The sequence below is a fragment of the Branchiostoma floridae genome, chromosome 17, assembly GCF_000003815.2.
Source record: "Branchiostoma floridae strain S238N-H82 chromosome 17, Bfl_VNyyK, whole genome shotgun sequence".
Lineage (NCBI taxonomy): Eukaryota > Metazoa > Chordata > Leptocardii > Amphioxiformes > Branchiostomatidae > Branchiostoma > Branchiostoma floridae.
In genome coordinates, this window is record NC_049995.1 from 10,483,409 (window position 1) to 10,509,240 (window position 25,832).

The following is a 25,832-nucleotide window of genomic DNA, read 5'->3' on the forward strand; positions in this document are numbered from 1 at the left end:
ACCGACTCTGTGCTTGGGTAAGTAGTAGGTCCCCGTCTCCTTGTCGTAGTCAACAATCCGAGCGGTCGCCATGACGGCCAACCACTCTCGGACATACCTGTCGACAGGCAGAATTATTAAGTAGCCTTGTTGATCATTAGTTTCTGTGACTCTCTACTAGCATTCTTAGTTCATTAAGTTCACTCCACTGTTGTAAGACTGGTTTCGAGCTGGGGGAAGCCAGGGGGCGTGTCTTGTAGCTTTGGTGGCTGCAAGAGTCCTTGTCCTGGCACAATGGTCAGTCTGCGTCGTGACGAACCTTTGAGGTCGAGTGTGGCCAGGGGCAGGGCATAAGAATACTATATGAGATATATTATGTCTATAAACGAAACTAAAAGAAATTTAAGGTTGGTGACGTCACTCTATCGTTATAGATTATGTCCAAGTGTTCTCACCGCTTATACGTCTGTAGGACATTGGAGTTGTGGCTTGCGTTGTTCTCCCATTTTGAGGACAGCCACGCCTCGACCATGTTAAAGAAACCACCACACTTATCGAAAAGAGTAAGGGTCCATCCCCATATCAAATAAATTTTGTCAGATATGTAGCTTGTGAACTGTCGCAACGCGTTAACGCAGACTGACCTTGCGCCAGAACAGTCACTAAAGCTACAAGACCCTGGCGGACCCCTGGCTTACCGTTCCTTCATGTTTGCCTTCTCTGCTATTTGCACGGCTGTCTCGGGACCGTCCGCTTCGGCGAGCTGTGCGATCAGTCCCGTACGGGCTCCCACGGCGATCCCCAGGGATACGAACCCGGACGACACGGTGGTTATCATCCTCAAGGCGAACTGATCCGCTGTTTCTGGTGTAGCTTCACCCTGCGCCATGTTGCTTCACTCTTGTCGTTGGTGCTAAACACAAAATGGGGGCAACCAGGTAGGTTTAACAGATGAACAACTTGAAAATCATCATTTTCGAGAAAATGCAGGATATTTCCCTCCATGTTATTTGTCAAGCCACTCGCACACAATATTATCAGGCCGAAGCCGAGGCGTCGCCAAAACACAGACACAATTCGTTCATTGACTTACTGTTATGATAACTATGTTTTGTCAAAACGTTTTGTCATACAATTAAATATGAGCAATTGTTCTTGACAAAATCAGTGGTATCTTCTTGTGATGTACTAGTAGATATGATATGGAATCTGACGTATTATAGACACTTTAAAGAAAGTTGGAACCACATTTAAAAACAAGTATACAAGCATATACTAGACAACCAAGCATTTCATGGTTTCCTTCATTGAACCCTCATAACAGAAGAAGAAGAACAACAAAGGACAAACCAGCAAACATTTTTTTCTCTGTGGGAAACATAATTTGATTGACAGGGTCTACGCCTATAGACCGATCCCATAGCTCCACCCACCTCCGTCAGAAATCAAAATAAACACACACAAAGTACAAACCTTTGACGGACACGCTGCAACTCTCTCATTGGTAGAACGGAACGAATGCCATGCTATGATTGGTCAAACTGCTAACTGTGATTGACAGTCGGGATCGGTCTTCCGGACCAGTTGACAGAAGCTTATGTAACGCGCCATGACAGCTTGGACACTTCAAGGTTGTATACGTCACCATCACCAAAACCTATGGCTTTAATACTGGCGTTTATGTCGTAATCAAAAGCAACGGATAAGTTCATTATCTTTCGTTCCATATGAACTCAATACGCCTTAGTATAAAAATCTACGGTCGGTATTTTCAAATTGCATTATTGACTTACCTACCTACCTACCTAGTCCCTTGACCTCCAGGTCGTTGGGGGGACAAGGTAGACATGAAGACAGAGAGTTGCCTCCAGGTTTATTGACTTGGCATTCCTAAATAACATATAGTTTTAGACACAACGGTTATAGGTTACCCCGCGGATAAAGGTGAACTAGTCTTAGATAGACAGAGACCAAAGCTTGAGAACAATCGCAATTACGTCAGATAACCACATTAAAACATAATGGTGTTTTGATCCGGTGCCTTTTTACCTTCTTTAGCCTTGGAAAGGCTACGCAGTCTGTTTAATTGATTGGCATGCATAATCTGTAATGGCTATGTGGTCCGACTGCTTTTTCCTTCTGCCTTTTCAGAAAGACTAAGTCTGTAAATGATTTGCTCATTGACAGCTTATCAAGTATGAAACAGGTGTGTGTGTGTGTCTGTTGGAGGGAGAGGGGGGGGGGGGTTGTGTGTGTGTGTGTGTTTGGGGGACCCATCTGTTTGCCTTGCATAACAATGTTACATGTCTGTGGGTTGCCTTGTAAAAATTAACGTCTATGAATTTTTCTCAAAACGTTGCTACGTATTGGGATTGTGTGTTGTAACTCCATCTACATGCTAGGAGTCCTGAAGTTTTAGAAATACAATCCAGAGTAAGGTCATGTCACGTTATTATGTCATTGAGGTATTGAACCAGTGCAATGATCTGGGTGTAGATTAACTGTTCGGAAGGTCGGAAGCTTATGCCAAATACTTGCAAAACAAAGTCATTACATTTTTTAGCTTAACACTCAGCTATTATGAGGTAGAGTATGCATGGAAGCTGAACACCCCCCACCACTAGTGAACTAGCCCCTAACTGAAGTGATTTTCGGGGCCCAAGGTCTATGGAACCAGAGATAGGCCACACTGACTTAATTCTATGTATGGCATCCACGCGCGCATTTTCACCAGTTCTAAAAAAACTGTGGCCATATGATACACAATTGAATCCCTGGTCAATCAGAATCATACTTGCCAGAGGATCTGCCTAATGGTAAGGGGCACATGGTCAGGGCATGGGGTCACATCGCCCTTGTTCCCCTCCTTAACAAGAATGGCAATAAGAATATTATTGAAATGGCGACGATTGTCTCTTACAGTCTTACTGGAGGTGAACATAAGACAAACCAAGCCTGGGAAAGAATAGACTGGATGTTTAGTCCTGTGGTTTAGCAGCGTTTTTGTCTTTGCTGGATTTGTTTTTATTCGCCCTCGTGCATTAGATTCGGGGTCCCCAGGGCTCTCGAGGATTTAATCCGAAGAATTAAGTCAGTGTGGCATAAGCAAAGCCCCGAACACCGAAGGTGTGGATTTAAACTTAGGGGTTTTTGTACACCTTGCCGTGAAAAGTTCTGTGCTTTCCAAGGAGGACAACCTGAAGGCTACTCCACCTTTCTGATTTAATGAAGAAGCAACGATTTTCTTGAGAGCATTTCGTTACATAGGGACGCAGAAACAAGTACTAGAACTTTCATTGACTGCGCCCCCCCCCCCGAAATCCATATATGTAATGGTTTCTTTCACACGTAAATTGCCAGGAAAGTCCTTGAACTTTCGTTCAGGTCGTATCTCATTTGCAACTACTAATGGATGTGCGTCAACACATGCCCATCTCCTAAAGCTAGTATTAGATGCAACATGTACCCTTATCGTGCAAGAGCAGTCGAAAGATGATTGGGGTGACAATCATTCTCTCTTGACATTTTCCTCAGCTAAACCTTTTGGGTTAGCTGGGGTCACTTTGCACGCTCAGGGCAAGACCAGCAATTTTTCACTCATAATTTATGCTCCGTCTTTCACTCACACATATTCACTAGCTTTGTTGAACTTTTCCTTTTAGATACAATTCGCTTTTAGAGCAAATGTTCCTATTACATGACATTGTGTACATGACCACGTTGGTGCACGTTTGAATGTGTTCAAGTCTTGCCCCACTCTTCTGTCAAATTGGGTACATATTTACACACAATGTATGGCTTGATGGTGCCGTTGTTTGGTGAAAGTCATAGAATGCTTTAAAACTTATATCAAATAGTGGTCCTACGATTGTTCCTTGCGGTACACGTGTTGTACATGTGGCCAACCATGTTCTCTACGTATACATATCCTGCATATTTTGTATAGGACCTAATCAACTAGCTACAACTCCATTTGCATAGCTAAGATGGCACGTTGTCATCTTGAATAATTAAGACTGCCACAACCATTTCTCTGTGGAGAAGAACATTTATCAAAAAGTGGTCCTACGATTATTCCTTGTGGTACACGTTTTGTGTGACCAACCTTGTCCGCTACAATGCATTTTGTCTACGTCCCGACCCCCATTGAGAGCTTCATTTTCAGACATAACGTAACACTATCATTTTGTCAATGTAAAATTCAGACTGCCACACCCATTTTTTCCACACCGTTTACATTAAGTGAGCACAACTACATACATGGCATGAGCGGTAACTGATTATTTCATTAGATACTCTCTGGTTCGCAGCGGTTATGCCATGCTTTCTAAATTACTTCTAAGAAAGTGATGTGTTGGAGCAGGTAATGAGATATCCAGCGAGTGAAACTTCACTTCAATTAGTTCAAGCTGCGTAAGTAAGGCCACAGCAAGTAAATTTTATGGATGACATCCTCTGCAGACTGCTAAAATAGTGCATTAGGGCGAAAAAAAACAAAATGAGTGAAAAACAACAAGGTGGATTCATTTTCAAAAATAGGCACCATTAAGTTATGATGACTGTTGTAAAAAGAATTGATAGGACAAACCATGGTATAAGAGCCAACAAAGCATTCATATCTGTATTTAAGACACGTACTGGTGTGGTAAAAGTGACACTAGTGTAGTAGACTGGCATCACCAACAAAGTGGGTAACCACACTCATTGCTTTCATATTGGTGTCACTTTTACAACTATCCGATAAGTTTCATTTCTACAACTACAGTCCTTGGTACCTCGCAAGTGTCACTTCTAAAAGTACAATTATTAGGCTACAACACAATATATTTGCTCTTTTTGTTTTTTTATCGTCATGTTGACCATCCCTGCAGAAGAAAAAAAAATTTCTTTTTTTCCCGCAAATCAGGGGAAAATTAATGCGCGCGCTGATGTCATCCATAAAATTTACTTGCTGTGACCTAACTTCATTGTACACGGAATGCAAAGTGGCACCTTCCCAAGTCTATTTAATTCATGTCATTTAGCCGGCGTGCCGAGAATGGTTGTTCCGTAAGGCAAATTAAATTTTGATCAAATACATAAATCAAATAGGCTTAAAGTTTCTTTCCCTGAAGATAGAATTCGTTTAAAACTTACAATTGCATAAATCATTCAAGGTTGCCTTTTACTTTAGATACGTACTGATGAACCTAAATCTTATTGCTCTATTTTGTATTATTTTGTAGAACATATCAAATTAAGCTTAAATGTTCTTTTCCTAGCTATATAGAGAATCATTTCAAACCTTACAAATGCTTAAATCATTCAAGGGTTGCATATTACTAGTAGATACATACTGATGAAACTTGATTTTATTGCGCTATATCTATTTCTGTGTTATTTTATAGAATATGTCAAATAAGCTTAAAATTTCTTTTCCTAGAGAATGTATCTAAAGCTTACAAATGCATAAATCATTCATTGGTTGCGTATTACTTTAGATACATACTGATGGATCTAAATTTTATTGCTCTGTTGCTGTATTATTTTGTAGAATATCATTGCAGGAGTGCATCCCCATACATTTGTATACAGGACACGATAAAAAAAAGCATCATAAATAAAAGAAAGCATCTCAAATGGAACTCGAGAAAGCAGCACTCTCAAACCTTTTACGATCAGTGTGGATCCCCATATTCTATACCATCTTGAAGCTTAACAGCATCTCCGTAAAACGCACTGTAAGCATCTACGGGGGCCGAACCTCCATGAATGCAGGAAATATTAAATCTGAGGCCGTCTTGGGTTCGACGGCTCTTAGAGTCTTTTCTGCCATTCGATATACAGTCCTCGACGGTTATGCAATATATAATGCGAAGTTATAAAGCTAGGATAAAGAGAATGCTCAGAAATGACATGTTATGATTGACAGAGTGGATATCTTTTGGCACTATCTACGCCTCTCTCTTGATATGCTACAGCTAGGTGGCTAACTCTGAAAGCCCGCTTATGCATATTTCAACGCACGCCTCTAGCCTTCCAAAGTTTGATGACCTGTAATTTTGCTCGGCTGCCATTTACCCAAGCGTGGGTTACGAGGAAGGAAATTGCACGCTTTTTCTCACGAAGGCTTATGTTCCCTTCGAGTTTATCTCCACAAAGATGGGACAGAGTCGTGTAAAAAGATCCCGCTATCATCCTGAGACCGGAAAGATTGTGGTGCTCTTATGTATCTTCTCACGCAGTCACAGAAAAATGGCACTTTAAGATAAAAGAGAATTTTGAGTAGTAGTTTGTTCTACGAAATGTTTCCTTCTTTCAAAAGAGTCAGGTCGTATTTTATTCATGGATTCATACTTTGAAAGGGGCAGTTTTGAAAAGAGAAAGACAAAGGCTTCTAATTGATGTTTTATGTAAATGTTTTTTTATGATATCTTTTCTTGTAATATAGATAAACAACAAGAATATTCTTCATAGACTCATATTGCTGAAAACATGTTCGAATAGATAAAAAATGATACGTATTTTGAAAATGCCATTTATGATAATCTTTACTGGTATTATGACGAACCGACTGGCATATTTTTCGTGGACTTATACCTTTTAAAAACACTTTCAAGTAACGAAAAATAGGAACCCTAATCCATGTCGTATATAAATGTCTTTTATGATATATCTCCTTGTAATATAATGAAAGAGCTAGCATGATGTTAGTGAACTCATGCTGTGAATACGATATCCTCAAATAATGAAAACTCCACATCTTAATACTTGCATTATATAATTGTCGTTTATGATATCCTTTGTGTTGGTTTTTTGAAATCACCTAGTAAATCGTTCGCAAACTCATACTGTGATACGATATTCTCAAATAATAAAAACTCCACATATTAATCTTAGCGTTATTCAAAACAATCATAAAACGTATAAATGCCTTTTATGATATCATGTTTGTTGACTTAATAGAAATCACCAAGCATATCGTTCGCATGCTGTGAAAAAGTATTCCCGAATGAAGAAAATCAAGAACTTAATCCTAGCTCGATATGAAATTTTCACAAGTAAAGAAAATAATGTTTGTATGATATTAGTTTTGATAATTCTGTAGAAATCACATAGCATATAGTTCGAATGCCGTAAAAACTGTATTCCAAAATTAAGAAAATCAAGCACTTAATCCTAGCTCGGTATTATGAGAAACCACTAAAAAAACACTATCAAAGCGGAACGTAGATGTACTTTATCTTACTCACGAAAATCGACATGACGTCTACTTTAGCTGTTAGCTTAGGCAATCGTGGCAGGTACCGTAATAATTGCACACCCTCTGGCAGGCAATGGAACGCTCGAGTATGGTAATCAGGTCCCGAATGGGATCTGCACCGCTTGACGCTGTCAGAACACTACAGGCCGGTTCCGTCCTCCAAACATCGTGTGGTGCGCAGGCAACACCCCAAAACACTCACGCCGGCAGTCTACCTACCATGGCGGGCCACTACCGTGCCGTGCTCCTGGTACTAACACTGTCACCGTGGGTGCTACAAAAGACCACCGGGCAAGAGGTGCAACCACCCCGGTCAAGTGTTGATGAGATAGTGGAAGAATGCACGAGAAGGAACGTCCGGTCACTCTGCGATCCTGATGGCATCTTAACCACTGAGGAGGAAGTAGAAATACGAAGATCACTGGAAGGTAAGTCGTTATGCGTTATACTTAGTTTTACCTCTCGATATTTTTTTCTTAACAGGTGTGGACATGCAACAATGGTCACTTAGAATACTACTCTTTCGGTGTTGCTTCTCTGTACTGTGGTATCCCTTTGTATGTTATTTGAAAACCTGTTCTGATGAAAGAAATGTTCATTGAGCGATTTCCCGTAACAAATACAAAGCAGGCATGTTGTATTCTCTAACGACCCCTAACGGTTATAATAATTGTACCCATTATTCAAATCTGTATTGTACTGGCCTACATACCGGCTCTCTGAACACGATCATATTGGTAGTAGAATGACATTTATGTTTTGAACGTTTTGAAAGAAGCTTTCAAGGTAGCAGATGGTATTAAGGTAAGGTATTAAGTAGATGCCACCTTTGCTTCTGTGAGCAGATGTTCTCAATTTGTTCGCTTAAAAACCATTACCTGGATACAATAACAGCGGTAGCCTTCGTGTGCACATCTTGATATAAGGATTCCTGCTGGTTATGGGGTCGGGAAAATAAGATGAAAATCCTTTCGTTTCTAATGTGCTTAATGGTTGTATGGATTTAATTTTGCCATAGCGCTTATGCGGGTTTCGTGGTTAATCTACGTAATCTATCATCCACTGTACTGATAATGTATTCTGGAGAACCAAAAAGGCGATAAACAACCGTTACGATAACAAAGCCCTTATTGTGATTAGGATTTTGCCATGGTCAGTATTGAGTATTTTTATATTATGATAACGGCTTGTAGCAAGTGACATTGTACTAGTAGTTCAATAGATCGCATTGAATGTACAAGCACTTCGAAATATCGTAATGTATAATGCTAAGGTGACAGTGACATGTTTTCAAGCCGGGGCCCGCCCGGGATGTTTGTGGAAACGAAAAACAAAGGTGTTTATCAAGGAATATACAAACATTATGCTGACGGGTATTGACGGTCTTCTTGTTTTCTTGTATTTATACCTTTCGTTCCTGAAAGCTGCCCGATCGGGCCCCAGTTTTGAAATGTGACCGTAGCATATGATGCCGTGTTCGCTAACCTAACCCTAACCCTAAATCTAACCTACGCCCAACTCTAACCCTGCTTTAACCCTAATCAAACGAAACCCAAACCCAAACTCTAAACCTAGCCCTAACCCTAACCCCAACCCCAACTCCAACCCCATCCCTAACGCCAACCCCAACCCCATTCCTAACCCTAACCCTAACCCTAACCCTAACCCTAACCCTAACCCTAACCCTACCCCTAACCCTAACCCTTACCTGTCTATGGTTTTCAAATGTTGCGTCGGAAAAATATCGTATCTAACGTACGATGTCGTTTTTACCAATCATCTAACAGAAGCTATGATAACTTCTATTGCAATTACAAGACAACAACTATCATAAATAACATATCAAAACTGAGGTACCATGCTGGTCAACTTGGTTCTTAAAGGTCACTAATTACTGTTGACAGTTGACTTTGCCGCTGGCTATTGATGAATAAAATTGACCAGCCAGACAGACCGCCGAAAGTCCCGCATGTGCAAATTACGTTATGGACCATTGCATACATCAACCTGAATTGTAAGACATTAAAGGGGCATTCCAATCCAGAAGGGAATATTATCTTGCATTAGATAATGTATCAATGAATACATAATCAGCCGATCTTTTGTGGGATTCAAATTGTGGTGAATGACGCGACGTATACGTGTATGCTATGTTTTGTAAAGCAATATGACACTCAGTAAACCCATGCAGACCCTACCAATGCATTCTCTATACGTATCGACACTTCCTTTAACGTAATACATGAATAGCTCTAAGCACACCAAGAAAGCTCAGTAGATACTATAGAACACAGAAGAAGACGAGGCTTTCTTAGCGCTCCAAAAAATAGTGTTGTAGCCTAACTTTAGCCTGGCATTGTCAAGCACATTGCATTCATCCATAGGCTTAGATTGATTAGAGGGTACCTGGGGAGTTTAGTAGAAGTATGAATCCTTTTTGATGCGCGTGTGGCTAATGTGTACTTTATCGTATAGTGTGAAGTAGTATGTATTTATTACTTCCTAAAATTAATAATAATTGGAAAATAACACTCCCTTCTGGAGTAGAATGTTCCTTTAAAAACATTTTATGTTACGCCGGTTTCCATAGCACTCAGGGCAGGGCTTTAGCCAGCTCGAGATTTTTTTCCGTCAGCCAATTCCCATTGACGGAAAATTCTTGTTAAGAATCTTTTTTTTTCCGTCATCGCGTAAAAATTTCCGTCATTGACTGCAAAAATGTCTACCTCGTCCGATATAAATGTTGTCATTGGGAGAAAATATGACACCACGCTGACGTTTTGTAATAATGTGAACAGTAAAACATCGTTTCTTTGCGTTTTCCCCGCAAAATCACGGCGCTAAAATCAACTCGCGGGGTATGCAAATCTAACATTACATATTCTCAATACGCACTGTTGATTGGTTGATCGTAACATCTGGAGGGGCGTCAGCTCAGATCCCGCGCTCTGATTGGTAAAGCTATGGATACCGACCCACGATGCACCGCGCGCACCAGCGTTCAAATATTTTATTTGTTTGAAAATGTTACATTTGTAAAGGCAGGAGAACGCTATATTTTTCTATTATAATTACACGACAATTTTCTAATTAGGAACACAATTACTCAAAGACTCTTTTGAGAAAACATGCATTCATATACTGATTTATGGTGCATTTGGGGGAATTTTGGCGTTCAATTAACCCGGAAGTGTGCCAACAACAACGTGGCGTGGGTATCTCATCTGTGTCGCTGCAAAATTAGCGTTTTCTCGTCAAAACAAAAGCAAAATTCCCGCTGAAGAGAACCGTGCAACATTTTAGATCCTAAAGAATATTTTTTTGATCAAACTATTTGTGGATAGCATGATGTGCCGGTTCTTTTAGCTGCGACTGGCACCTTGCGTTGTCGCAAGCGGCGCGGCTGGGCGAGCGAAAATAATTTGTACGGCCGCCAGCCCCGGCACGCTAGCGTACAAGTTAGGTATTGATGAGTGTCAAGATTCCAAACAAAGTTCGTAGAATGCACTGTTCTAGGAGTGAGACCTTGAAAAACGGGTTTTTAATGAGATTATCGTATGCGAAATCGTCTACAATCATGACAATAGCAAAACAAACAGTGTGTGGCTTTCCGACAATGGGCTGTCCGGGCGTCCCCAAGCCGTAGCTTCCCTCTTTTCAACTTGGCCTCCTTGCTTCAATCAACGATTTTTTTCCGTCAAGGTTGACGGAATGGTTGAAATTTTTTTCCGTCACACGCAGCAAATTTCCGTCAATTGACGGAAAAACGGACGCTGGCTAAAGCCCTGACTCAGGGTTCTCCTGTTCTGCATCTGGCGTTACTCCATGTGAGAGCTTGTTGAAAGACGTCAAAACAAATGTGCGAGGGCAGCGTAGAATGATTGAGCGTACTTCTGGCGACAAGAGGACCTCATTGCGAGCGTTAAATGCTCCTGCTAGCAGCAACTACACGCACTTGGGAATACGCCACGTCTACTCATATGCATGTTGAAGTTCATGCCTCTCCATTTGATGAATCACTCTCTTTTAGAATTCAGTAGAGGGGGCATTTCAGTCGGTGCAATTATTGATGTCGAATTCAAATCCCCCTATCTTCTTCCCAGACAAGAAAAAGGTCGCCTTCGATGTTAATTTTTTTTACAATTTTTACGTTGTTCAGTTCAAGTGCGTTTGTTGCAGCTAGTTTGATTATGTATTGGGTTATGATGCCTCAGTTAAGGTGGTATCTCGCTGCACTTGGGGCACCGGTGCGGCACTGCTGGGTTCATTCACTGCGGCACTGCTGTGTTATTTTTGCCGATTTTTGTATAATTTAGATATTGCGTAATACGTTAAAGTAAGACTTAGAAGACAACAACATACTCAAAACGTAAGAAAGTTAGTTCTATATCTCTGAAGTTTGTTGAGTATTCTTCCGAACCCCGCAGTGCCGCACCGGTGCCCCAAGTGCAGTGAGATACCACATTTAGGCAACACATAGTAGTACCAATTACCGTGCGATTTATTCAAAACGTCATTTATCTTGAAAACGATCTGACACAACCAACCAGTGTATCCCATGGGAGAAAAGGCCAAATGGCCTACCTATGCATGCTGTTTAACTATTTCTCTACTGTTTATGCCTTAAGGTATACACTTACATGTGTAACGCGGTCTATGATGAATTGTTGTACTAGGGGGTCACCAATTATCGCCCACATGTAACATGTTGACATGACATGGTGGACGGTAATGGGTACCGTTCCGCAATAGGTACCGGTACGTTACATAAGTTGTGACCATCCATGTTTTCAATCTGTAAACTATAAGATGAATATCATTTGATAAGTGATTAACTTTTGTTTCATGGCTTTATATTTACCAGTTTGAGCATACTTATATCAAGAATATATAGCAAATTAATAAGTGCCTTTCCAAATTAAGATTTCCCGTTGAAAACATATTAAGAAATAAGCTTTACCTCTGCATTTCCAATGATTTTCTTTAAGTTCCTGAATCATTTTTCTTGTATTTTCAGAACATCTTATATAACGTTGCGAAAGAAAGAAAAAACAACTTTCTGGTGCCATGTGGGCGTATGTATGCACCTGTGCTGACGTAAAAGCTGTCAAGCGTAGACAAAATGCATTAGAAGACAGTTGGAAAATACGGGGAGGTCTCACCCGGGCAAGCGGAATATATTTCCGTGCACAGTGAGGTAGCGTTGAACTCAAATAAACACGTTAAATTTTCACCCGATACCTCTACAAATTCGAAATTCAAAATAACGGTCTTAACGGTCAAATGCTGCGGAATGCTCGCTTATACTCTCATAGTTCTTGAATTTGCGAGAAGGTGTAATGTTTTCGGTGGTGTTTGTGTCTATGTATATCTGTTTGTTGCAAACAACTTGAAAATTTGTGGACAGATCCTTATGATAGTTTTGGTAGGTTGGAAAGAATCTTGAAAACGAAGGTCAAGTTCGATAATCGCCCCCTAGCGGTTGTCTACAATACTGCAGCGGAAATTCACGTATAGATATCTCGCTATGGCTATGACGTGTGATTTGTACATAGCTCTTGGGGCAGAAAGTAAGTGATGTAGGTCTGGGCCTCCTAGCGGCAATTTTGGAACTGCACGGGCCTTTTTGTTTGAGACTTTGAAAGAGAATAACACTAAGGGGAGTTCGCGGGGCGACCAAATTTATTTGAAGAATATTACTAGATTCAAACCATATAATGTTGCAACCCTATGCATATTCAACCTTTGGAAAAAAATTCCGACAAAATTCGCTTTTGTAAAAGCTTCTGGTTATACCTATAAAAGCTTGAAAAATCAGTATACAATTGATATATGAGCATGAACAATGAAGCGTGTATGCCAGGTATCATCACAGGATTACCACTTTGCTTTCCTCGTCCTTGGGCAATTGCAAGACTAATGCATCAACTGTCAAGCTCAGAAAGCGGCCAATGCCCTCGCACTCATGCAAGAAGCTTTGTTATCATTCTTGATTCTTGTTTGATTGTATCGTGAGTGGTAATATGTGTGTGTGTCTTGCTTCGTGTTAAGTAAAATTGCAATGCCGGAATTTGTCATAGCATTATGGCTACCCTCCTTAAAGCATTGCACAAATACCATAAAGAAATGAAGTTATAATTTCAAACTGATACGTCATTTCAGGGAATATCTCAATCTCCTTTTTCATCCGTTCTCTTTGGTGAGGCCACCGTACGAACTTTTTTGGTCATATCCTTTGCAGATTACAAATAAAATACGAGAACAGGACTAAAAAGCAAGGTGACAAACAAAGAAAAGATTTCAAAACAGAGACCATAAACGTTGTAATAAGAGTTGAAGCAACGAAACATCACTGCCAACACTGTCTTTTATTCGTGTTTTCAAGAAGTTTAGAAAGTGACACTATAGTATGATTCCCTAGTATCCCGTCTAGTACAAAGTACATCCAAGACTACCACATTCGTGTCATTTCTACAACGTTATACTCCACAAATGGCAATCGGATGGGAACTACATTTCTTGTGTGCTTTGTTTTTCCACAATTAAAAGAAAATCAATGCGCGTGTGGGTGACATCCATAAGATTTACCTATTCTTGTCTTATCTTTATTCCCTGGAGGTGAGTTGATTTATACACAGAAGCGACGGTCCGTGAATTCGTACCTTCGTCGGGAACAATCTCAGTAATCGATATTCATCTCAACCTACAGCGCGAAAATGATTTCTTCCCCCGGGGAAGTGGTATATCTGCGTGGGAGAGTTAGTGTGTGCTTTGCGATGACAATAACCGATTCGTCATAACGTAAATGGCATCGTATTTCCGAAGACATTGTAAAGAATGTCCATGGTATTTGGTCACCACTTTTATTGCAGGAAAATGATGAGTTATACCGGTAGTATTATAAATGATTATATTCGTAATAATTGCCATAATAAACACAAGTTTATGTCATAACTATGCCCAAAGATTGATTCCTATCAAATTACAAGAAAAACATGCTATGTTTTACGTATGTCTTTAATTTACAAGTTGCTTCTCTTGTCTTTAAACATGTGTAAACGGAGATATGGAGTCTCTTAACGATGATGACGTTGATGTAGTTATATTTCTATATAAACATTTTGCGCTTTGCTAATGTTAATACATCTTTTCCAGATTTATCTCCCTGAAAAAAGAATTACTTTATTTTGTACATTTTACAACGATTTTTCCTTCATTTCCTTCATCGTTCTTATTACAAAACAAAGATTCGATAAAATGCCTTTCAAGAACATCCCCTAGATATACTCTAGCCAGGAACCATTCGTCTTTCCCAAACATGCAAGTTATTACAGACCTTTCTGAAAGGTTAACGACCTCATGGGCAAGCAATTATGTAGATTTTACGTAGCGCTGTTGGGACTTCAAATGTCATTTCAGGTACAGATTAAAGTACTGTGAAAGGACAACGGCTGAGCAACTAGAATTGGCATCGGCCAAGTCATGGTCAGAATAGACACATGGTTTATTATGTGGTCTTCAATCGTTGAGCAACCTTCCAAGAGTATGGTTTCTTTTTCTTTTTTTCAACGAGATTGTTCAGAGCAAGATCATTAGACAGCTTCAAGGCAAATAACTAATAAGAATTTGTAGCGGTGGACAATTGTTTTGAAAGCTGATAAGTTGTAGACAGTAGGGAAACACTTGTCGTCGAGAGAGTTCTATAATTTGGCTGTCCGGGGAAAAACTGTTGCTGCAGAAGGACTTGGAAACCGGCAATTGAACAGGAAAGTGATGTAAGTTTGAAGAGAGCCCAGTGTTGCACTGAAAGGCTCTCACCGGAGGGACAAGTAGTATGAGATCATTGGAGCAATAGCCATGGAAGTACCGGTAAAAATGCAAAAAAGGGACAGGGATGCAATGTTTCGCCTGTGGGAGAGAGGGGCAAGCTTAGATGCTAACTGATTGCCAATGGCCATACAGATTCTGTTTGATGTATATGTGATTGCCCGTTGGCAGTGGGACAAGCTGAAGCAGAAATGTTATAGTACATGGCTTACCGTGTTAGTATAGGGTATATGGGGTGACATGGCTACATGATTTGTCTTATGAATCCACCATATAACTTTGCTACATCATCGTTCAGTTCAGTTACATGATCGTAAACCTTGCAAAGGAGGTAATACATAGGGAAATAAGATGCAGTGTTTCAGGTTAGGGTCCTAAAACTATAACATTTTTCTCTCTCTTTTTTGAATTCAGTCGAAGTGATACCGTCTAACAAAAATAATGTAAAACTAAGAATCCTAACACTTGCATTATCAGTAGCATTGTGTAATTATAAAGATGTATATTGTGCATAGGTCGCGTTGCGTCGTATTTGGAAGAGGTCCTGGGTTCAAATCCCAACCGATCTTGTGCCCTTGAAAAAGACACTTTATAAACGCGAATGCACATACTCACTTACTCAGGTGGAAGTGGGCACTTTGTGTATAGGGAAATCCCTAGGATAAGAACCCATCATACTCATCGGAAAGAGTACTGTAAATGTATTTAAGTTCGCGGAGATTTAATTTCGCGGTAGCTGGAAAATGGACTTTTCGCGGTGGATTTAATTTCGCGGTAGCACCATGCACTGTAGTCTCTTACTGTTCAGGAATATTTTTCGCGGAGGCTTTAAATTCGCGGTGAAGCGGCCGCCGCGAAAACCGCGAACATTAATCCACCGCGAAAGTTTCTGCATTTACAGTATATGGGGCTAGGGGTCCTTTCCGTCCTTCTTGAGTAGTTCATGATCATATTCTTACTGTTCAATGGCTGCAACTGGGGTAATTACTGCAGTATTGAGGGCACTTGGTGCTGTTTACAGCCTGTCATTACAGACCTTAGCTCCGCCAATAGAAAGCTACTCGCAATTGAAGGTGGTATCTCACTGCACTTTGGGCACCGGTGCGGCACTGCGGTGTACGAAAAATTACTCAACGAAATTCAGAGATAAAGAACGACCTTTCTTAGTAATACATTTTGTGTATTTTGTTGTCTTCTAAATCACACTAATGAAGATACCGTCACGCAATATCTATATCATAAACAAATCGGCGAAAACAGCACAACAGTGCCGCAGTGAACAAAACCCCACAGTGCCCCACCGGTGCCCAAGTGAAGTGAGATACCACCTCTAGTCACTGGCTGCGAAGAAAAGTCGGCCCATGCCGAACCAATAACAATGTATAAGTATATTGAACTGAACAAAAAGTACAATGTTTAGCACACATTCTTAAACATTTAATAGAGTGAAAAATGAACATTTGTAAGACTTTTCCAAATATTATTTTGTTTAAGCCGCTCAGATGTCACTATCCAGCATGCAGTCTACAAAAAAATACTATCGTCGGTTTACGGGAAACGCAACATTTTCCTGGCCTAGCTGCGCGACACAACGTTATGAATAAGTCAGCTCTTGTTTATAGCTATCGCATAAAGAAATCTTCGCATAATTTCCTCTTCTCACATGTTAACATTCTTGAAACTGTGAGCAATGGTTTCAGAGCATGTCGGATCAGAATTATTCATGAAGTAATAGCATCCCATCAATACCGACTTTCTGTGCAATAATGCATTTCCTTAATATGCTAATTGCAATATGCCGTGTAATTACCTTCCTTGTCTATCGTCAAAGAAGGTGGTTACAATAATTACACCGTTATTGGGTGCGATTAGAAAATTACTTTATCTTTTTGCAAAGAACACACTTTATGGCTAATAGGTATGACATTTTTGTCGGTGTCGAAGTGAGAAAGGAAAAGAAATTTGCAAAATACATAGAGTAATACTAAGGAGGTTCAAAATGAGAAAAATAACGTTATATGCCATAGAAAAATATCTTCAGATTGATGCTGATCTGCGATGTCTTCTCAAGTCAAAGAAAAAGATGTGAAAGGACTTGAATACTCATTTATCGTTTGGAATACCATTAAGTCATTTGTTCAGCCTTCTCGGCTATTCATATTTCACAAGAAAGACTAATTTATTTTTCACACGCTCGCTTAACTTTTTGGGTTTCATCAGATGTCATCTATATATTCAAGTCAATGCGGCTTTAATTTTGAATAGATTGAATCTCCCCACATAGAGGCATTGACATGTATGCAATAAGGGCGCCTTGTTAGCTAACTAGGTCGCTTTTCCACCCTATTCGTGAAATAGACATCTAAAAACCCCAGGAGTTGTGCTCTATATTTTAATCCCACTACTGTTCATTAGAGACGGGTCAGAAATCATCCTATTTTTGAACTGAACAATAGGCTACGTGACTAATAACATATTTGTTGTTATTAAATTTTAGAACATTTTGCCCGGCATATTTTCTTTAGAAACACACGGTACGTTTATAAATGAAAAGGAAAAAATAAGCTAAAACATATTTTGCCTGTTAAAAAAGATCTACATCTCCATGAAATATATGACAATTTTACGGACTGTAAAGAATTGCTCTTTTTTAATAAATAAATGAAATACATTTCCATTATGTCTGTGCTCTTACAATCTTATGTAGTTCATTGTGATAATATAATCCTGAGTATGATATCAGTGCTATAAAATGTGATATCTTAATCCATCATACGATAAGTGATGTATACAAGAATTTACATGGTAAACTTATTCTCGTTTCTTAAGACAGTTGTAAACACATGGACAGATGGGGCTTATGATACACGATTTAATAATACAATTGCATAAGTTATACGATTTGTTTTATGAGTCATTTTAATGTAGAAATTAATCAACGACATTTTCTTTAGTGCTTAGATTAAAGAACACTCGTGGTACATGAAATTTCTAACATGTGCAATTATTTGTGGATTGATAAATTACTTGTCTACCAATTTAATTAAATATAATTTATTGTCTAATAATACATGGAGGACCCCACATAACGCACAGTGTGTAATATTACCTTCTGTTCGCAACGTGGCTTGAATTGAAATTAAAAAGAACGCTTTACTGCTTCGTTCATATGACATCAAATCTTCTATAAGTAATGTCACTTTTACTTTACTTTCACTTTGCATTTAAATTAACCTGTATTAACCATAAGTAGGCATCTTGCTCTTAGTGTGAACGTTCGTAATAAGATAAATGATCCAATTTCAGCTTACAGTGTCTGTGCGATGCAATGATGTTCTTACGTATATTGCCCGAAGCATCAACAAGCAACATTTTTTAAGTCCCTCCAATACTTTTATCGTAGAGTTGATCTATTCTTTTCAGAGGCATTTTTTTTCTCTTGGCGCCTAAAGCTAAAAGATGGAGTGGGCGTTTTCACGTTACATCGGGGATGGTATTGAAACTTATACGAACTTTCTATGTCCTTAGGCACAAAGAATGCCCATTGAGATTCATTCATATGTTTGGGGTTACACTAACTAAATGGTGTTTAAAGGTCATACAATCTCTACAGTTGGATAAGAATCGGTAATTTACTATTGAACGTTTAAAATGACATGAATTCTTTTTCTTCGGCTTTACCGAAAAGCGCTTGTAAACGCTGAAGCGTTTCTAGCAGCGGTGAAGAAAAATGATGGATATATAGTCAAAAGGTCCAGAAATCTCCAGTTTTTTTCCCGTTGTATAAATATTCGACCTCGAAGATTGTTTACTTGGATGTCTAACCTTTATAAACGTATCGGAGTCTTTATGTAAGATGTCTGTTAACCTTAGTTTTACGGTTTAGGTTATATCTACCGGGGAAGCAACCACAGTTTGGAGAATGTCCCTACTCGGCCGGCTGACTCCCCTAGCGTACTGTATTTACTCTATTTGACCAATTTCTACAATTAGACCACCAAACCACGAAGCCTGGTAGAGGCTAGCTTTCAACATGAAGCGTCCCTCTGAGATGTGGAAATATATGGCCGTAAAATCCCTTCGGAATATGGTCGAAAATGAAGGAACGGAAAGTAAAAATGACAACCTCCACGTTATTATGGTGATGATGAACATCTTCATTCCTATTGGTGCATCCTGGTGATCAATTCAAAGTCTTCATCAAATCACGTTGCACCATTTGACCTGCATTTTGTGAAAAGCTGCCAGAAGAGGTAGACACTTCTAGTACATGTATACAGTCATTTAACTGTCTCAATGCATTTCTAACCCGTTTTCGCGCAATTTACGACATAATCTTTCTCTCTAAGACCGAAAGATTAACATCACCCGCTAGGGAAAATACTTTGTATTGCACCATTAGCCGTCATAACAACAAAATCCTAGTAATCTTTCTTAGAGAAGAAAGCTGTTGGAATGCGGGGAAAGTTCAAAGACAGATACTTCTGTGAATCGTTTGAGACAATGTTTCCTCTTAGTAAGGGTAATGCTTGCCCCTTCCTGGCGGCGTGAGAAGTTTTCAGACAGAATTCTTCTCCCATGACTGTCTACTGGCATCAGCCAGGTCGCAATGGGAACTTGAAGCTGTAGATTTGCAGTCACATTTCGGTCTAGCAATTTCACAGCCACATTCACGAGAACATGGTGTCAGGCCTTCGGGTCAGGTAGTAAAATATCGCGCACTGATTATGCTTCATGGGTCGAATGGTTGGTGCTCCGTCATCAAGGTACGGTTCATCCAATCAACCAATCCACATGGCCTTTCTTCGTGATCTTAATAACAACATCAGTTTGGCTACACTAGAGGAATGTTAAGGCCTCTCCTTTGGCATTAGAGGAGTAAAAGTCCTAGGAAAGGGCGGCTTAGTTCAATGGAGTGTAAAAATGAGCAGCAAATCTTTCATCTTTACCGTGTGGAGGTGAACATACGCCCTCTGGAAGGTTAAAGCTGCTTTAATTCGGCTCCGAACTTTAGAGTTAATCCCTAGATTACAGGTACCCAGGGAACGCTGCCGTGTGCACGGCATTTCTAAGGTCTAAGGGGTTACCCGTGAATTACAATCAACCACTTGTATAAAACATACTCTCCAAGCAGACGTTCGTGGGGAAAATCTGAGAAAATGTGCACCCAGAAATTTGAATCTCTTTTTAATACAAAACTAGCACTGTTACATCGTTTTTACCGTGATCGATTAGAAATCAATAGTTTTTCTAGATACCAGCACATTGTAAAGAACTTTTTTTTACCAGAAAATGACATTTGGCGTCGTAAAAACGTAACGGTTACACAGTAGAGTGACTGTAGTATTAATTTCTACTATTATTTATGCGTCAAATGCATTGACTGCCATTGTCACGTTCGTTCAGATCGTTGTAGTGCCTATTGGAACCGAGGCTTTCCTTATTATTCACATCTAAGTAGCAGGGTATATTTTCACAGAGAGGGTTTTTAGCCTTTCTCCTGTTTAACGTGCACGTGGCACCTCCTCAAATACGGGACCCCATTTCCCCTCCCATCCGAAAAACGAGTGCAGCCCCTACCGAGATGCCCTACCCAGTTCTGAACCGGGGTCTCCCAGTTACAATCTAATTGGAACCAGAAGCGCATCTGTGAGGTTGTTTCCAGTCAAAGACGTTGAAAAAAACCTCCTTGTTCCATTAAGCTATTTGAACATCTCTGTCTTTACCGAGTGCAATCATGATAACTTGCTGTTGAGTATTGGTACACGTCTTCACCATACAAATATATATGCATGGCAGCACATTGTAAAGAAGGCCATAATACTCAAGCCCTCCGAGGATTACGTCTTGACAAAACAGGTGCAAATTACTGTTCCTGGCATTCAGCAACAGGCATATCCCATTGCCACATGCTACCCCCTCATCTACCAACATCAAAGAGTGTCTAGCAACTTGGAATCCGTGTAATCATGGCGAAATGGGAACGGTAAATGGCCTCATTATTGCAGATAAAAGCGTAATACGCAGATGGCTGAGCTCAGATTACTTTTTACACCCAAGTGACTCATTTTCTGAACTTGTTAGATGGTGTTTGGACGCCTTGCGAGGTTTTGAATGGATGATTACGATATAGGATTTCTGCTGTAATTGGCTGAGATGGACCGGCGTCGTTTATAGCACTTTATAGATATGCAAACCACACGTGTGAAAGTTATATGGCATAACAGGCGCCTAGGGGTGGGTATCGATGCGGTGTACCGGTACAAAACTTTTTTTTGTGGAACGGTCCAGAATAGAACGGACCTGAAAAAATTATTGGACCTGATGCTGGACTGATTACAAAATTAAAATATTATTCCGGCAGGCGTTCGAGTGTTTCGAGTCTTGCAGATCCAAGAGAAAAACAAAAGTGAGGTAGAGTAGTCATTTTTACCAGGCTTCTAGGGACAAATTTGGGCTAAAACAGAGGCAGTTAGTGTTGTTTACATGACTAAGATAACATTTTAAAACGTCAATAGACGTCAGATACTCCACCAAACAGAATCCTTTGTAGTGGAAATGGACAATTGGGAAGAGTAATGCCCATTCCGAAGTTTTCACAGATGGTTAGGTCCAGGTTCAGACCGGACCTGATCCTCTGGACCGTGACCGTACCTATCTAAATTTTCTATACCGGTACGTACCTACAGTCTCCAATATACGCCACGGTTGGCGAACGATTGAACAACACAGGCAACCTCAATATGAGGTAATGTTTTATAATAATGTGCCGTTAGCTATGGAAGGCAATTTAACTTTGAACCTCTTCGGCAACTATTTCATCTATAAAACTAAACAGAAGAAGTTTCATGTTTCTTAGATCCATTAGTATTCTTTAGAGTGTGTTTCTTTCATCTACTAGAGTTTCACCGTAACTTTCAACTTCTCACTTAATCCTTAATGGCGTCTTTGAAACTTAGCCCGCAGTTTCTAAGGGAGTAGTCCGTCTTCGTTTATGTCACAAAATGCGTCGTAAAGTTTACGTTTATTGGTTCTATAGCATTGGCTGAGATTACACACGAGCAAATTCGTAAGCCTGACAAAATCCAAGGATCAGATTTCCTAAACCCTAAATCGTTTTATCTTCGGTTGGATAGCTTTATGTTCCTTTTTTACATCCACATAATCTTTTATTCATATTAGACTTTGATACTACGTTGCACATTGGCAATACACGTGTTATGTACACGTATTTTGAATGGCAAATGGGAGCTGAATTGGCTGGAATTCCAATTTTCAGCAGAGTTCAACATCCTTGGTTCAACAACATTATTGGATTTTTTAGCAATACTTCTCCGCCCATGCTGTATTTATTGATGTATGTGTAGTTATGTAAAATGCTGTCACTTGCGTTGACTGATCGTTCAATTTTGAAAATTGTGATCATCTATATGAAAACGTCAGACATGCCGCCTACTACTTTCGGTAAGAAAATATTAAACGAGTGCCCAAAGGTGGTAGCCTCTTGTGGACGAGTACTGTAAAACTGGTTTAAGCGCAAAGTAAGTTTCTTGTTAATTTGACATGAAAGCGTTTCTATTGGCTTTTAAAGAAGACTCATACAGTGGCCTAATTTCGTGGGTTACTTTGCAGCACGGCCTATATACAGGAAATTCTTCAAGAGCTTCATTCAGTGTATAGGTCACAGCTACGGTAGAAGTGTGGTGAAAACTACACTACGTTTCAGAGGATTTGACATATTGAGGACGTTGCCATGCAGGATTCACCAGGGTTATCCAAGATTTAGGTTACGGTCGGTCAATAAGTCCATGGATAAGCGGGCTGAGCTCCATCTCAGGCCGTATGATGTTTTCATTTTGGCCGTATCAAGTTTTATCTCTTACATGTCTCTCTCGATAATTGATGCATTATTTACATGGATGGTTGGACCCATAGAATAACTTCTCGCACGAACAAATAAATTCTCAAACGATAACACCGTGCTTCAAGGTATATGAAAAAAAATACCAGCCAACAAAAGAAAAATCATGAAAGCCTTCTCTGAACCGGGACAGGGGGTAATATTGGCTTCCTTTAACTTTTGACCCATTGCTGACGTCACGTGTCACGTGACAACAGAAGTTGGTGGGCAATTGAAGAAGACAGAATGAGTTACGTAGAGTCCAATTTTTTAGTTGGAAAAAGTTGACTTTCACACAATAAAATAAAAGTATAAGCTTTCACATTTTTTTATTAAAAATAATGCTGTTTCGAATTCGGCTATATTTCAACGACATACAGGTTGCTGTTGACACTCTCGCCTAATGAGAATGCAAAATTTAATCTTGCAGATTCAGGAAAGTGAAAATGCAACAATATTGGATACCTGCCTCACTGCTACAGTTTAAGATTTTGTTTTTATTTCTCCAGACACAGGCAAGACACATTAAACGCCTTATTTCCCAGTGGACCCAGGACAGGATACGTTTATTCTTTTCTTGACATATTTACAATCGAAATGCCAGTTAAGCCTTATGAAGCGTTCCTTGGGGTCTTTTGAAATATTTACAGTGTCATTTGCGCTTACATTAAACACAATGATTAATACACCATCGACACGACCTGGGCTAACCGCCGGGATTTTCTTGTCAAACTCTAAAATGGTATACATTGGTGTTGAATATCCGAATGGTTATGCCTTATAAATTATATAGCATTTTTATGCCAAAAAGCAGTTACTCAAGCAACTGGATATGATTTTGGAAACGGTTAGACGTTTCAACTGGAATCCACCAGTTTTCGTCAGTGGCACTGAAGTGATCTGGAAGAAACAGGTCTTTTATACTCTATACTATGAATGAAGACAATTCCATATGTCCAATCGGAAACGTTGTAAGACTGGTGGATTCTAGTTGAAACGTCTGACCGTTTTCAAAATCATATCTAGTTGCTTTTTGACATATCTTTTTACCTGGATGTCTAATCTTCATCGACGTAATGCATTTTTTTTACCTCGAGGTTCGCTTCCGACGGGGGTACGGTTTCTTTGAGTGCGTTTACACTGTTGATTTGATTATATAGATGACTTACTCTGGGAATCCAATAACCGATGCAAACGTGCGAATAAAAAAAGTTGACAAAAGTTACCTTTCTTATGAATACAAGTAGTCAAGAAGGTTGAACAAATGACTGAACACAGAATAAAGTATACCAAACAATAGATTATTTGACTTTGTAATGCTCTATGACAGTAGGTTACCTTTTTTTCAATATTAATCTTACAATCCAAGGCATATATTTGCTTATTTTGAAGCTGCCTCGTACGGTTTAGAGTATAATTGAAAACTTTTTTCTTTCTATTTTTGAAACAGCCAAAAATTGATGCGCGAGCGAATGTCATCCTTGTCATCAAATGAACATGGCCTAACAGATTCTTTGGATGGATTTGTATGAAGTATGTTGTTTCTGAGGTCTCAAAGAAAGGTTGAGATTTGGCCCAACCAGCAGCACTTTTAGGCTCTACAGCATTACAGACCAACACCCCCTTCCTGAAACTAGTGTGGTATAATCCAAAGACAGCTGGACTGATTGGCGTGGTCAATAACCACAGTTTAGAACACGGGTGGCTTGAGAATTAATTTTTTCGGCAATCTACAGAACCTGCTAGGCAATACTCTTGACTTCAATAGTTTATTCGAATCAGCCCGTATCCATCTACTATCAAGGGGTTCACCTTTCCTGTCGCATTCTACAAATTGCAGTATCTTACAGTTAACACAGTTATATATTGTACATACGAAACGTTTTGCAACTACCTTGTAACCTGACTTATATGTAAATAGCTGTGAACTGTTTGTTTTGATATTGTCATTTATTTCTTCTTGTCAATTATCTTTTTTTTGAGAGGTGATGTGAATATTAGCGTACTGCTAGAGTGTATTACCTCTCTATCCTGTTTTGTACTTTGATGTTGAATAAATAAATAAAATTAAAAAACATCAACTGTTGTTACGCAGGATAAGGCTTGGGCTACAGCATCAAGAAAATAACGAAATCTATATAAATATTATGGTGGCATCTCACTGCACGTGGGGCACCGATGTGGCACTGCGGCGTTCGAACGATTACTCAGCGAATTTCAGAAATAGAGATAGAACTTTCTTACGTTTTGTGAATTCTAAGTCATACCTTTTACGTGTTATGCAATATCTAAATTATAAAAAATTCTACAAAAAAAAAACAGTACCGCAGTGAACGAACCCCGCAGTGCCACACCGGTGCCCCAAGTGCAGTGAGAGACCACCTAATTTCTCCCATTTCTTGTTCTGTTTTTGTTGCAGCACTACATGTATAGATACCAGAGATTCAAGATACATATCATATGCATGAACGGGTTAGCTAATAAACCATGCAGGGCTAAATGCAGGTTCGTATTACCATTAAGAAAAAATGACAACGACAATTATCCAACTATATCAATCATACAAAGATTAATTGCTGTTCATGGATGAAGTGGTTGATATATCGCCTGAAAACACAAAGATGAATTAGAAGACGAACGCCTCGAAATATTTATTAATGGATGCCAATGGCGTAACGTAATGCTATAAGAAAATGATGGTATCATATAAGATTGAATAGCATACAATATCTTATATCAATATTGCAGCATGTCCTATAGTGTCCATGGGGAACACATTCGTTGTACACTACCCACGTATTTCCTCTAATAACTTCCTAACAACGTCCCAAATATGAGGCCACTGCAAGTACATTTTATGGATGACATCCGCGCGCTCATTAA

The 25,832-nt window shown here is 39.6% G+C and overlaps 2 protein-coding genes across 3 annotated transcripts in view; one reads left to right on the forward strand and one right to left on the reverse strand.

Annotated features, from left to right (window-relative positions):
• LOC118405053 overlaps window positions 1–868 on the reverse strand; it is a 4,944-nt gene extending 4,076 nt beyond the window's left edge. The window contains exons 1-2 of the mRNA XM_035804454.1: window positions 678–868; window positions 3–97 (exon numbers count right to left, since the gene is read on the reverse strand). Of these exons, the coding sequence (XP_035660347.1) occupies window positions 3–97; window positions 678–868 (286 nt within the window). The remainder of the gene's footprint in view (window positions 1–2; window positions 98–677) is intronic.
• A 6,381-nt stretch (window positions 869–7,249) lies between these two features.
• Window positions 7,250–25,832, forward strand: part of LOC118404732 — a 65,872-nt gene continuing 47,289 nt past the window's right edge. Inside the window, exon 1 of one of the 2 annotated variants that reach the window (XM_035804007.1) lies at window positions 7,250–7,650. In XM_035804007.1, the coding sequence (XP_035659900.1) occupies window positions 7,296–7,650 (355 nt within the window). In that variant the 5' untranslated portion in view covers window positions 7,250–7,295. The remainder of the gene's footprint in view (window positions 7,651–25,832) is intronic. The other variant, XM_035804008.1, reaches the window with a different exon arrangement.